This window comes from Ursus americanus, chromosome 7 (assembly GCF_024610735.1).
Source record: "Ursus americanus isolate L20-20 chromosome 7, mUrsAme1.1.p, whole genome shotgun sequence".
Classification (NCBI taxonomy): Eukaryota; Metazoa; Chordata; class Mammalia; order Carnivora; family Ursidae; genus Ursus; species Ursus americanus.
This window is the reverse complement of record NC_142133.1, coordinates 65,172,070-65,185,435: the sequence shown is the minus strand read 5'-3', so window position 1 is coordinate 65,185,435 and position 13,366 is coordinate 65,172,070. Positions and strand designations below refer to the sequence as shown.

General features: G+C 55.2%; 2 protein-coding genes and 1 long non-coding RNA gene across 16 annotated transcripts; 1 reads left to right on the top strand and 2 right to left on the bottom strand.

The window, feature by feature from the left end:
• Positions 1-103: 103 nt before the first annotated feature.
• Positions 104-643, bottom strand: UCN (urocortin). The gene has a single exon (XM_045809207.2). The coding sequence runs from the start codon at positions 635-637 to the stop codon at positions 257-259; it is 381 nt and encodes a 126-aa protein (XP_045665163.1). The 5' UTR covers positions 638-643; the 3' UTR covers positions 104-256.
• A 1,150-nt stretch (positions 644-1,793) lies between these two features.
• MPV17 (mitochondrial inner membrane protein MPV17) lies at positions 1,794-11,721 on the bottom strand. Of its 14 annotated transcripts, none has more exons than XM_087863778.1 (8): positions 11,680-11,721; positions 11,102-11,176; positions 4,723-4,803; positions 4,405-4,497; positions 4,215-4,310; positions 3,965-3,997; positions 3,657-3,709; positions 1,794-2,735 (listed from the first exon to the last, which is right to left on the bottom strand). In XM_087863778.1, the coding sequence occupies exons 2-8, from the start codon at positions 11,169-11,171 to the stop codon at positions 2,520-2,522; spliced, it is 642 nt and encodes a 213-aa protein (XP_087719904.1). In that variant the 5' UTR covers positions 11,172-11,176; positions 11,680-11,721; the 3' UTR covers positions 1,794-2,519. The 14 variants fall into 14 exon arrangements, 10 of the variants coding, with proteins under 10 accessions (XP_087719904.1, XP_087719903.1, XP_087719900.1 ...); XM_087863777.1 differs by lacking the exon at positions 11,680-11,721 and adding an exon at positions 11,573-11,673; XM_045809204.2 differs by having other exon boundaries at positions 2,518-2,735; positions 4,723-4,838; positions 11,573-11,687.
• Positions 4,849-9,184, top strand: LOC148109717 (uncharacterized). Its single transcript, XR_015725309.1, has 2 exons — positions 4,849-6,942; positions 7,891-9,184. It is a non-coding gene; the product is annotated as an uncharacterized LOC148109717 (long non-coding RNA).
• Positions 11,722-13,366: the final 1,645 nt, after the last annotated feature.

The following is a 13,366-nucleotide window of genomic DNA, read 5'->3' as shown; positions in this document are numbered from 1 at the left end:
CAGCGTCTGGTTCCCTCCCGCCGGCCTGGGAGGCCGCACTTCTCCACGGGCTCCCACCCTGCTGTGGTTCCCCGCGCCCCACAACCGAGGCCAAAGGCTCTTAAGCACTTTTATTAAAAATTGGTGACGCACAGAGTGCTCAGGGCATCCCTGGGCCGCTCTAGCCCGGCGGGACTGGGTCAGTTCCAGTCGCGCACGTCCCGGCCCGGGGTTGGGGGACGGGGGTCGAGGTTCTCGTGGCTGCAGATCCCGCCGATTACTTGCCCACCGACTCGAATATGATGCGGTTCTGCTCGGCGCGCTCCCGCTGGCTCTGTGTCCGCGCCAGCTCCAGCAGGGTCCGCAGCAGGTGGAAGGTGAGATCAATGGAGAGCGGAGGGTCGTCCCGTCTCGGCCGCTCGCCCGCGGTCCGGGAACCCCACCGGCCGGGCCCCGCGCGGCGTGGGAAGCGCTCGGCCAGCAGCAAGAGCAGCGCGCGGGCCCCGCCGTCCTGGTTCCGCGCGCCGGGGCTCCAGCGCAGACTCGGGTCCCGGACCCGGGCCGCCGCCGTCTCCGGGCTCCACTGGCTGCTGCCCAGGTGCAGCTGTGCCAGGAGCAGCAACGCCACCAGCAGCGCCGCGCGTCCCCCCTGCTTCATGGTGCCGCCGGCCCTGGACACACAGGGGCAGCGCAGGGTGAGGTGCGCTCGGGGCAGTCGCAGGTGGCAGCACTCCCCTTCCCGCGCGCATGCAGCTCCCCTGCCCGGCCCCTGCGGCTGTCGCCTGGTACCCGCAGCCTTCCCTCCAGCCCCTGCCGCTGCCCAGCCCGGTGCCACCCCGTCCTCCCTCTCTCCCTTTGGGCCAGTCGTGGTGGGTGAGCTGAGCGCCAAGTCCTGGTGCTGAGGGAGTCCGGGCAGGAGCTGGGAGCCACTCACAGGTTGCGGGAGAGTGTCTGCACGCTGCAGGATGGGGCTCCAGTCTCTGTCCCTCGGGCGGGCTGCTGGCGCCGCGGGGAACACGGGGTCTGTCCCGGGACTGCCGCCAGCCTTATATAGCTCCAGGACAGCTCCAACTGACGTCAGCAAGGAACATGCACTGATTGTAGAAGCAATGACAGCCACAGCCTTGAGCCTGGCCGCTTGCGAGACCCGGAGGGGGCAACCTCAGAACCCTAGACTCTGGGTCCTGGGGCCAGCGCTGCAAGTGGCCCCCGCCTTAAGAGAGAGAGAAGCCACTGGGGCATAACCATTGCTCTGGGACCAAGAGAGTCCCTTATGTGCTTACAACAGCCAGCAGGGACTAGGGCCGGTCCCCAGATCAGACCAGTCAGGTGGCCGGTCTTCTGTGGCGCACAGAAGAGAGGCTGGACCTCATGGCTGTCGGTGGCACCCACCTGCTGTTGGCCTCTGGAAGAGGCCAGAGGCATTGGGAGAAAGTTGTGCTGCTCAGACCTAGTCCCTAGTCCCGGCTATCAGTTGGGCAAACTAAGGCACTCAAGGGCACAGCTGGCTCCCAGCTCCCACTCTGGTACAACCCCAGAGGCAGCTCCCCACTGCCTGGATGCTTGGTCTTATTCCAGCCCCGTGGTCTAAATTCTAGGCCGGTCTGACTGAGGCCTCTGGGTGCTTTCAGACTACAAAAGGTGGGTCCGTCTGCTGCCGAGTTTGCCCCAAAGTGGTATTTTCGCCAAGTTAGTTTTTCTTCTGGGAGTCACAGCAACAGTATTACTGTACCTTTGGCCTTCAGTTAAGATCATTTGGTAGGAAGAAGTCTTAGTCTCTTCACACTGCTATACCAAAAATACTATCAACTCAGTATCTTATAAACAGCAAACATTTATTATTCACAGTTCTAGAGGCTGGGAGGTCCAAGCCCATGGCGCTGGTAGATGTGGTATTGGGGAGAAGCCGCCTGCTAACTTTCATAGAGAGCACCTTCTCACTGTGTCCCCACATGCTGGGAGGCGTGGGGGATCTGTCTGGGACTGCTTCAAAAGGGCATGAATCCCTCATGACCTCATCACCTCCCAAAGGCCCCACTGCCTAATGCCATCACCGTGGGCACTGGGTTTTCAACAGATGAATTCTGGAGGGGACACATTCATCTATCGCATGTGAGTTCACGTTTCCACTCTGCCACTGGTTGGCGGTCTGGACAGGTCACCTCACTTCCGTGGACCTCGGTGTGCTCATCCGTAGGAGATCGGGACTGGTTGTCTCTAGACTTCTTTCCAGCTCTAGAAATTCTGACTGCCCCATAGGTTTCTGCTGTGTCCTCTGCATCGCTTCTGCAGCTTTCAGACTACATATTTAATAACCGATCTGCAGAGGCACCATCTGGGGGTCCCCAAAGAGCCAGAGCTCCCGTTGAGCTGGGAAGGTTAGAGCACAGATGTGTCTGTGAAGAGTGGGGATGATGGCATGGGCGGGGGGAGGGCGGGGGGGGGGCCACAGGTGTAAGCGACAGCTGACGAGACCATACGTATTTATGGAGTGTCTACCATGTGGTGGGGATAAGACCGTTATAAAGGTTGTAATGATTTCAAAAGGAGTCAGGTGCGAAGCCCATTAAGTTCTGAGTGGCCACAGAACCCCAGGAAAAGCGATGTGCCCATGTCGAGGAGGCCGTCTGACCGCTCTGGGGTCGAGCTGCAGCACCGCCCGCGCAGGCACCGGGGTGAGGCCGGCCTAGAGCCGGTGTGCCTTCCAGGACAGGTAGGAGTTCCAGAGGACTGCGACACACTGGACAACGGCCAACCTACGGAACAGGGGTGACGTCGTCGTGAGGACGATGGAGAATGAGGAGCAAGCATGGGGGGAGAGCTGTAAAAGTGCTCCAGGAAAGGAGGGCTTGTCTCTGAGAATGTCCACACGAGGTCTCCTTCCTTCAGCGCCAAGGAAAGGGACGTGTGGCTCAGACCACAGGACAAGCGCCTCAGAGAGGAACACCCTCATCTCACCGAGTGGGCCTCTTTCACTCCTGGCCGGGCTCCTTCCGGATACGCGTCTCTGTCCATTTTGTCCCAGCTGAAGAGATTTTATCTTCCGAAAACATACTGCCTCCCATGAAAAGTGCACCTCCTTCTCTTTATTGTCAATTTACCTTTCTCTAGTTTCAACCCTAGTGTGAGGATCTTCCGTTAAGCTATGCTGGTCACGTGAATGTTGACCGTTCCCTCTGAAGACTTCCATATTTTTCCCTGTTCCCAATGCCCCTTCACCCCCAACAATTTTAACTACTCCTCTGGAGTTCCACTACATTTTTTACTGTGGTTTCAGCAACTACCTTGGTTAAGGCAGACTAGTACTCTGCAGCGGACTAACGGGCCCGGGCTCCTCCTTGGCTCTCCGGTCTGCCTTCCGGTCTAACCTAGGCTGTTGCCCCCCAGGCACCATCCCTGCAGCTCTGCCGTCAAAGGTGAGAGCTCAGGTGGGTGGAGACGGGGCTGTGAGCAGGAGCCTCTTCAGGAAGATGAAAGAAGGTCAGTGGGCAGGTTCTGGGGCAGGTTCTCTGAAGGATAAGAAGTTCTGAATAGAACACTTGAGAGTCTGAGGAGCTCTGATCAGGGCAGTGTTCTGGGAGGGTCTAGAGTGATTCAAGGGTGAAAGGAGCATCACTTCGTGTCCAGCTGTTTGTGCTGTGTGTCTTCCTTGGAGGGTGGGGGAGGATGTGTCTTACCTGTAATGAAGGGGGACCAGGTAGAAGTTGGCTAACTGCACAGCAGGCCAGAGCTACGAGAGAAAGAAGGTGCAGGTTGGGGGGCTGCCTCCATCGCCCGGCCCCCAGACGCACTGCCTGGTCTTACTCCAGCTTCTGCAGACAACAACAAGGTGAACGACTGGGTGAGCGCTTCCCTGAGTCTGGTGCCCACACTGGGGGTGAGAGAGTCATGCCAACTGAGGGATGTCTATGGCAGGACGACCCCCGGCCCTGGGCACTTCTGGACTCAAGAAAGCGGAACAGGCGGCTGTGGCGGCAGCGCTTACGTAGTAGTTGGTGACGAGGGCATCGGGGTAGTCCTGAGGAGACAAAAGGAATAGACTGACTCGTGCACTTACTTCCACGCAGCCCCCGCCTCCCGGTCTGCAGAGCGCACCCCACGCAGACTTCTGTTCAAAGACCACACTCCGACCACACGGCCCAGCTCCTCTTTTCCAGAGCCTGGGACTCCGCCCGCATCCCACCGGGCTCGGCCCCACGCAGCCCTGAAGCCCGTCGCCCACCCGCCCGGCTCACCCGCCGTAGCTTGGCCCAGTTGTCCTGAGCGGACAGTCCATTGAGTGCTCCTACCAGTGGGAGGAAACAGCCTAGAAAACATGGGGCGAAGCACCCCTAGGGGAGAGAAATGCAAGTTCTGTGAGCACGTAAACCCCGCACCTCCCCCAGCACGGCTCCTGCTTCCCGAGTGCCTTTTCCTTCTGCTCACCTGGTCCAACAGCATCTTCTTTAGCGCGTCTGCCTTGGTGGTGCGGGGGAGGAGGCGGTCCAGAACCCTGTACCAGCCTCCTACTACAGGGCCCTGAAAGTAAAGCCCGGGGTGGGGGGACGGGGGGACAGAGGGTGTGCAGTGAGGGGAGCGCTTGGCGTCTGCATCACAAAGCCCCACTCTGGAGGATTAGAAACCAAATCCTCGTGGAAGCAGACACTTGGCTTAGATATGAGAGAGGCCAGGGGAAACTAAAGAGTGACAGGAACTAAGACCACCGTCCAGTCCTCCAGAAGCCCAGCTGTGGACGGAACTTACCACAAAGCCACAGCCCAGGGAGACCATGGTCAGGGTCCGGCCAGTCTGGTGTCCCCGCAGACCTCGCTTCTCCACCAGCTGCTGTGAGATAATGTCACCCAGGCCCATCAGGGACCCTGTGCAGGGTACACGGGTGTTGTCAGGACACCTCCTGGAGATGGGCTGCCGTTTCAGGTAGGGAAGGAAGTCCCTGAATGAGGCTCTGACACTTGGAGCCTACGAGATTAGTTCTGGGGCAAATGGCCAGTCCTTTACTGCTGCTTCGAAGTGTCCTGTTGGAAACTGGGATGAGCAGCCTTGATCAGGCCGGGGCCCGCAGACTCTGCACGGAGTCACAGACGGAAGTCACAGAGACTGCAGATGAAGGCGAATCTAAGGTGCTTGGGGCTGAGAACCATGGACTGTCAGAAGTGGAAAAGCCTTACAGATAATTCCATCCAAACTCCTTATCTTCGAGGTATAGAAATGAAGGTCTGGGACCTCACATAACCAGTAAGTGGCAGAACCAAGGCAAGAGCCAGGTGGCTTGATTTCCTACACAGTGATTTTTCCAGGACCCGTACCGTGAATAGATCATGTGTAGAATGGTAAGGAACCCTGGGGTTTTTCCCCCAGTCCCAGGCAAGACCCTGGAAAGTGTCCTTCACCTTGGTCTTGGGGTCTCTCTTTGTGGAGGACAGCAAGAATAATTCTTTTTCTAAAACACGAGTGCTAACATGGTCCCAAGCAGGAAGATGACTGGTTGAACTGGTAAGAAGAGTCCTGGTCACCTCCTAGCACAATCAGGTAAACCCAGACTCCCTCCGTTCACAACGTCAGATTGAGTGGACAACAGATATTATAGTCACTTCCCGTCCGCCGCCCCAGGCCTTCGTACCTGCTTCCCCTTCCCTCGCTCACACAGACACCCCATCCCAAGCAACCCTAGTCAGACACCCACACCCAGAAACCAAGATAGAAACTGTCACTATTTACAGAGCCCCCCGTCAGTTATGGCGGCGTGATGGTTTCCAGCAAACACACACAGGGTCACTCGGGAGTGACCATATGATCTCCGGCTCGCCTGTCCATCTCACTGAGTAATGAGAGCCCCTCTCTAGTCCCACAGCCACCACTGTCCCTGTGCCCTCAATTAGCACTGGGCAAACACATCCTTTAACCCTAGTCCTTGGTACACAGCTGGCTCTGACGTCCATGGCGGCCGCACACTCACTGCTCTTCCCCGCACCCTCCACAAAGCCCTGCCCCTGAGCAGCCTCCAAGGCAGCTGGGAAAGCTGAGGGCTGGGGCTGCGACCCCCACGGGTGAGCTAGGCTGCTGGCCTCAGCTGCTAGGACCCCCGCACGCCCATCAAGGCAGTCCTGCCTCTCCTCTCCCTGAAGCTCTCAAAGTGCTGGGGGCTCTTCCCAGAACGTGCTAGCCGCGACCTCCCAGAGGGCGAGGAGAGAATCCTAGACATCTTTGTTCTCTTATCCCCCGCCACACCTAACCAAGTGCCTGGAGGTGCTCAGAAAACAAACCAAGGAAAGATGTCAGACGTACTGCCCCAAACAACAGGCCCACTCTGGGAAGGGCATGAGTAGCCCACAGGCCCACGGGTCTGGCTCAAGTTGTGGGGATCCGTGGAAGTGGAGGCTTGCTCCCTGCTCCACGCAGTTACTACTCATCTCCCCACCCCCTGCCTCAACTTCCCCAGGGAGGGCTTGCTGCTGTGGCCATGCATAAAGGCAAGGGTACCTGGGGAAGGTGGAACAGAAGGCAGTCACTTCTGAAATAAAGAGACCTAACCATTTGATGTTCTACTCTGGCAAAATGTTTACAGTTTACAAACGGCTCTCACACATTTAATCTTCACAAAAGGTCTGGGAGGTAAGGTCACACCTCCATTTAATGTCTTTGAGAGATGAGGTTATCTGGTAAGGAATAGGGTTGGGGCTGAACCCAGGCCTTCTCTCAAGGAGGAACCGGAAGCTAGGGAATCATAGCAGGGGTGGAGACTTGGGCTCAGGGGTCAGTGGCGCCAAGAGGCCTCTGTGGCTTCTACTCGCAGGAGGCTCCTGCCCAAACAGGGCCCCAAAGGCCACACATCAAAGACACTTCTTGGACTAATGCACTTCCTGTCTTTTACTCCCCAGGAGGTGACCCTCTCTGTTCCTTGTCACCTTGCGGGGAGGACAAGCAACAATATTCCTAGGTCACAGCAGTCACAAAGAGAGGGAGGTATGTGTTCTCACTCTGTGGCTTGCCAGCGGTCACCCAACAGCCTTTGAGAAAGATGGATCCCAGGACCCCAGAGCATGCTCGCCAAGTGGAAGGGCAGCAGTGAGAGGGAGCAGGCTTGTAGCCCTGCAGCCCCTGCAGCCCCGTCCATTTCAGACAGAACCACCCAGCCATTCCTCCTCTGCCCATAGATCGGCAGGGCCCTGGGCCTGCAGCAACTCCAGGGCGGGTGAAGGTTTCGGTCTGAGCGCAGAGCAGGCCTGCATCTCTGGCCCAAGTGAGTCTGAGCAAGCAGAGCTGACATTCACATTCCTCATTCCATCTTCCCCACTGCCAGAGCCCAAACAAGCCCCAACTAGGTTCTGGGAGTCCTCCCGACATATTTGATTGGTCTAGATCTTTCAGTGCTCTGGCTCCCCTTGCCTCGGACTTGTTTCCAGGGGGTTGGAGCCGGAGACCCGTGGAGACGTAATGCCCGAGCCCTGATGGGGCAGCGCGAGGGGCTGCCGGGCAGTGATGCCCAATGCCAGGCTGGGCGTGGAGCCCAGCAGGCAGACGCTGGCGCAGGTGTGACATCATGCCCTTGGGTTGGTGCCAGTTCTCATGCCGTCACTCGCCACCGGATTCAGCGGAGTGAGGGGGTGGGGGGCAGGCTGCCTCTGAGCACCGATCTATCTGGGACCACCCCTGCCCACTAGTGGAGAAGCCCCACTGCCACACCATCTTCCTAGTTCCCTACTTCCCCTATTTTATTCCTCTCCTGGCTTTTGTGTATGGGGTCCTAGTTGCCGAAAATCAAGTGCTAATGGAAGATGAGAAGGTTGAGGGGCAGAAAGGTGGAATGGGGAGCAGGAAGCGTGTCCTTGAGTATCAGAGGCCTGGGGCGACAGGTACAGCTCCTGGCGTGGGGCCAGCGGGGCTGCCGACTGACTCACTCCTCCCCGGCAGCTGCCTGGGCTGGGAGCTGGCCCTGATGGACCCCCGAGGCAACTGAAGCCTAGCAGCGAGAGGGGAGGGTGCATCCTCCGGGACTGGTCTGAATGCTCTCCCCATTCCTGGACCAAAGCTGTCCTACTGCTAGAAAATGAGACAAAAATGGAGAGTTCTGCAGCTTGTCAGGTATGTAAGCCCAGACCAACGGGGGCTACACTCAGCTTTCCGAGGCCCAGTAGTCTCGAGTGCAGGGCAGGGCACTGGGAAGTGCACTCCGTTCTAAGGCCGGCTCTACCACCGACCACGGGGACTCATCGCACGTCACCCCCACCCCTGCCGTAGTCTCCTGCTCTATGGTACCGGGGCCTGGACTGGACACTCCCGGGCCTGCTGAGCTCTCCCATCCGGGCAGAATTCGGACTCCGAGGAAACCAGTGTCTGCAGAAGCTCACCTGCCCCCGCAGCAGGACTAAAGGGGCCAAAAATGGATGGAGCTGGGCCCGGGGCCCACTGGAGACTGGAAGGGCCCTCCAGAAAGGACGGGAAAAGGCTGACTCAGGCTCTGCAGAACACACAGTGGACCTCTTCCCAGGCTGCTCTGTTCCTGACTTTAGCTAGGTCAACACTAGGCATATCAGACGCTTCTTTTGAACCATTTCAGATCTTGACTCACTTATCCCTCCTCCGGCCACTACTGCAGCTCAACCTGACGGATCCTGCCTCAGGCGTCGGTCATACTCGGGGCTGCGCCGTTGATGGCTTACCCGGGGACTGCACACAGGTGTTGACATCCCATGTGGCGAATCTTTGACCAATGTGGGATGAGAGCTGGTGGGTAAAGGCTTCTTTTCTCCAGAAATGGCTATTCTCCCCTACAGTCGTAAGAGGCATTTCAAAGAGCTTCTCAGTTTTAAGGGATGGAGCAGCCACGTGCCCTACGCGTGCAATTTATCTTCCTTACATTGGCTCCCCCGCCTCCCCCACGGGATTCCTTCCCACTCCCTCACAAAGTGCCTGCACCAAAGCCCCAGGCTCTGCCGCTTGGAGAACCAAGGCTGAGATAGTCACCCATGTTCAAGTTTAAGGCAAATGGAATGAACTCAGCCAAAACACCACTAGAAAAAGAACAGCTTGGGGGCGCCTGGGTGACCCAGTCGGTTAAGCGTCCAACTCTCGGTTTCTGCTCAGGTCCTCATCTCAGGGTCGTGAGATCGAGCTCTGCATCAGACTCTGCACTGAGCGTGGAGTCTGCTTAAGACTCTCAGACTCTCTCTCCTCCCTCTGGCCCTCCCGCTTTTGCGCTCTCTCTCTCTAAAAAATAAATAAATCTAAAAAAAAAAGAACAGCTTGTTTTATGTGGGTTGACAACACTCATGGAAAGGGCCAAGCCCAGGAGCCTTTATGTCTATTAGGCATTTTTTTATTTCTAAAGCCTCTTCACAGAGATAACCCTTACACTGACTCTGTGAGGTCAGCTAACTAAACTCAACTCCTGAACGAGGAAACTGAGGCTCCAAGAGGTTTCCTGACTTACTTGTCTCTGTTCGGGCAGCTACTGAGGGCTACGACTCTGAAATTCAAATCCTGCTCTTCGAACTCCAAGTCTGAAATCTCTGTTCTGCCTTCCAGCGTGAGCAGCTATCCCGGGGGCCTTTAGGTGCTAGGACCTAAAAACAGCTTGGTGAGCCAAACCCACCTCCTCCCCTTCCTTGTAGTTTGATCCAAATACACTAGCAGCAGGGAAGAGGTCTGAGAAAAGTGCTACCTAGAAAGTGCTTCAGGGCTGCACGGAGATGATGTGGGCTCTGGCACCGACAGACCAGCACCCCAGCTCGGCCACACATCTGCGCAAGGGCCCCTCTGCAGGCCAGCTCCTCCCCCTGTCGACTGCACACCCCTTGGGTAGGGAAACACGAGGACTACCCCCCCTCTCTGTTCTTGATGACCACCAGGGGGAACCTTCCTTCCGGCAGTGAAGGGCCCTGAGGGAATCTGAGGCTGGCAAAGGGCCCACCGTGTCGGTCCCCATCAGAGCCACACAGTCCAGCATGAGTCACCACACACGCAACCAGGTGAGTCATGCAGGCTGACGGACACTCTGAGGACAGGACATGGGGTGGTTCGGCACGGAGGTTGGAGAGGGGCCCAGAGAGGGGCAAAATTGTCCATCCCTTGGCCGGTCACCCAGTGAAGTTTCTAGTGCTGAAGTGGGGCTGTTCCAGTAAGAGGCCTGCTGTGCCTCCCTGGCTTCCATAGCCTGCCACTCTTCCAACAGTCCTCTTCTCAGAGGCCCATGGTCCTCCCTAGAATCCTCTTCCCTTCCTCTAAACGTAGGCAAGATCCCATCTTAACCCAATCACTCTTGCACTGCCCCAAGAGTCACAGACCTTCTAGTCCTCCCCTCTATAAAACTTACATATCTCTGTGCCATCCCTGCACTTCTTAGCTAATGTGCAAAATAAAGGTGGTAACAAATGCAGGTAAGTCACTGGGTTACCTTTGTGACGTTGCTACCCAATCACTGGATTTGGAGTAAACATAAATCCTTGATTAGTATATCGTTTGGGGATACATACATGGGTACTAAAACTGTAAGAAAAGCAAAAGAGCGGTATAAACAAAACTCAGGAAAGTAGTTATTTCTTGGTTTGTGAGTTAGGGATAGGTGCTCAAGGGTTCTCAAACTGGGTACTAATACAAGAGTAATCAGTTTTAATACTATTTAACCCGTATATACATGTCTTAACCATTCTTTTTTATGTTAAGGTATTATTTCATGATAAAAAAAACGAAGAAAAATAAACTGGGGTAAGAGTCCTGATCCCAGCACTTATCAGGTGTGTGATCTAACGAGAACTCAAGGGATCCTAGCTCACAGATCTTTGTGGGGACCCTATGAGATGTGTTGAAAGTGTTTTGCACACTGTAAGATGTTAGAGGAGCGTTTGGTATTGTTAGCTTTCTAAGTTAAGGCCTCCTGGGGCAATGCCTTTAACCTGAAGGGATGACTGCTCAGCTTTCTGAGGACTTTCAGATCCTACTTTACATCTGGGTATACCCCTTCCAAAGGGGACCCACCCTCCAAAAGACTGGGGACAACTTCGGATGAGAGACAGCCAACTTTTCAAGGGGGCTCAATAGAAGCAAAAATGAGGGAGATGGGGTGGGGTGAGCTTCTGCCTCCCCAATCAGTCTGCTCTGGTCCCACTCAGGTCTATTCACTCACCAGCTGTCAGGACCTGTACTTTCCACGGGTGAATCGTCAGGGCTCGCTGGTATGCCCGCCAGAGTGCCATGATTCCTGTCAAGCCAAGAGGAGAGGGGGGTCACCCCCACTGCCCCTCCCCGCAATTAAAGAGACGCTTGATTTTCCCTCGTGCCCATCCCCTCTCCCTGTCCCGCTTCCAATATGTCCTAGAGGGGTGGAGGCCTCAGGAGGGATGCTTCCTGGACAGCTTCCTGCCACAGGGATCGCCTTAGACAATCCGGTAATAGAGGAAGGCTGTAGGCGGCTGCGGAATCTCGGTGGCAGCCACCCGCCACCCCATCTCTGAAGCAGAGCCACCTGGGGGGCCTCCTTCCGTACTGAGACACTCATAAGGGCAGGTCTGCTCTGGCTTTCACCCACAGCCTCGTCGGCCCCAGATTCACTCTTAGCTGGAACCAGCCCTCATCCTTCCTGAGTCCAACTCCACACCGGAAATAGGGCCTGTCATTCCCCGGGCCTGGACCGGTCACTTGCGCTTTGGGCGCTCCAGGAACGCGACGATTTGAGCCGGGAAAGGAGGATCGCCCTGCACTCACCTGCGCTCGCATCCAGCCCCTCCCACGTGACCGGGAAAGGACTTCCGCCGCAAGCCCCGCCCCTTCCGTCCGGCTCCCCGACAAAGCTTTCTGCCTCCAGCAAGCCGAGGGTGGAGTGCAAGTGGACTGAGCGTGATACTCGTGGAGAACCGCTCAGCTGTCCAGACGGACAGCGAGCAACCCCTTTCCCAGGTGGACCGCACCAGGTCTTGGTGAGGACCCCGCCTGCCACAGTTCCCACCTGGGTCCGACCTCTGCCCCCTCATGCCCCTTCTCTCCCCGAAGCCCGGGCTTCTCAACCTGGATAGACCCTCACTACTCCCGCACCCCGGAACTGGCAAAGGTGCTGACGCCCTTCTCAGTCCCGGAAATCTGGAAACCATAAGCCATAGTTAAGTGTGTTTTCTTCAGTGTCCCTGGGTTCTTCACTAGCCTGGATTGTGAGCTCCCGAATGGGTGAAACTGGGTCTTGTTCGTATTTGTCATCCCCTTGGCACCTAGTTCAGTCTTTGTCCACAATGGCCTTTAGAAATGTTGGTAAAAAGGACTCCTCCATGGAAAGCACAGGATTCCAGAACCTCAGAGTCCTGGTACTGGCTTTGTAACTAGTGGGTTCTGCAGCTTTGGTCATCACTAAACCTGTACTTAAGGTTCCTCATCTGTTGGGCTATGTTTTTCAAAATGGCTCCTCAATGTTAGGGGTTTACAAGAGGTTTTTGGGAGGTATCACTCACTACAGGTTTTTCTTTACCTCAGCTTAAAAAATATTCCTAGAAAAGCCCACTTTTAAACAAAGGGGTCCACAACTAAGAGTGTTTGTAAATCACTAGATTAGGTGATTTCTTTCTTTTCAGCTTTAACATTCTAAAATTTTGTGAACATAGTGCAATATTCTTTCAAGGGTGGTGGAAACATAGTATTACAAGATCCCTGGCTGATCCGTCAGGCTGGCAGTCTTTGCTTAACTATATCCAGGGAACTCACACTTCAGGAAGCAGCCATACCGGACTCTTTCAGGTTCTCACCTGGCTAGTTCTAGCCCCCATTTACTCAATTCCTCTATGATTAAGACAGGGAGAATCCTGTCACAGGTACTGGAGAAACACAATGAGGAAGCAAGGTAATTCAATGTCACAAACACTTAAGGCTCCAATACGCAAAACACTGTGCCAGGAGTGAATTTACACTAGTAAATTTAATAGAAGTCCAAATCTGGTAGGTTGGAAAGTTGTTCTCTGAAGTCAGACTGTCTACGTTCAAATCTCAGCACCACCACTTAGTAAAGTAACCTTATAGACTGCTCAAACTCTCAATCTTATATTTACAAGCAAATTGGTGGCAATTAACTACCTCATATGATTAAGCAACATATACAAAATACCTGAAATAGATCAAGTGTTTAAATAAACACTCATTTATCCTCTTTTCCTCCTTCCCTCTTGAGAATACATGGAAGGAAGAATTTTTACTAGAGAAATCTGGGAAGTGCCTTGGTAAAAGGTGAAATTTGAGCTGGGACCTTGAAGGATGAATGGGGCTTATGTGGAGATGATGGAGGGAATAGTAGGAGCAAAGGCACAGGAAGAAAAGTACAGGAATCCATAGATTATGGCATAAAGTGGCTATATTGGGAGGGAAGGTTGAAGTAGAATGGCCTTCAGAGAAAAGGGTTTATGGTAGAGAAAGA

Coding starts and splice junctions, on each gene's coding strand:
- UCN (XM_045809207.2), bottom strand. CDS start 637: ATGAAGCAGGGGGGACGCGCGGCGCTGCTGGTGGCGTTGCTGCTCCTG.
- MPV17 (XM_087863774.1), bottom strand. CDS start 11,171: ATGGCACTCTGGCGGGCATACCAGCGAGCCCTGACGATTCACCCGTGG. Junction 3,998..4,214: donor ACTGGGCCAAGCTACGGCGG/GTGAGCCGGGCG, acceptor TTGTCTCCTCAG/GACTACCCCGATGCCCTCGT. Junction 2,736..3,656: donor CTGGTCCCCCTTCATTACAG/GTAAGACACATC, acceptor CCTGTTCCGTAG/GTTGGCCGTTGTCCAGTGTG.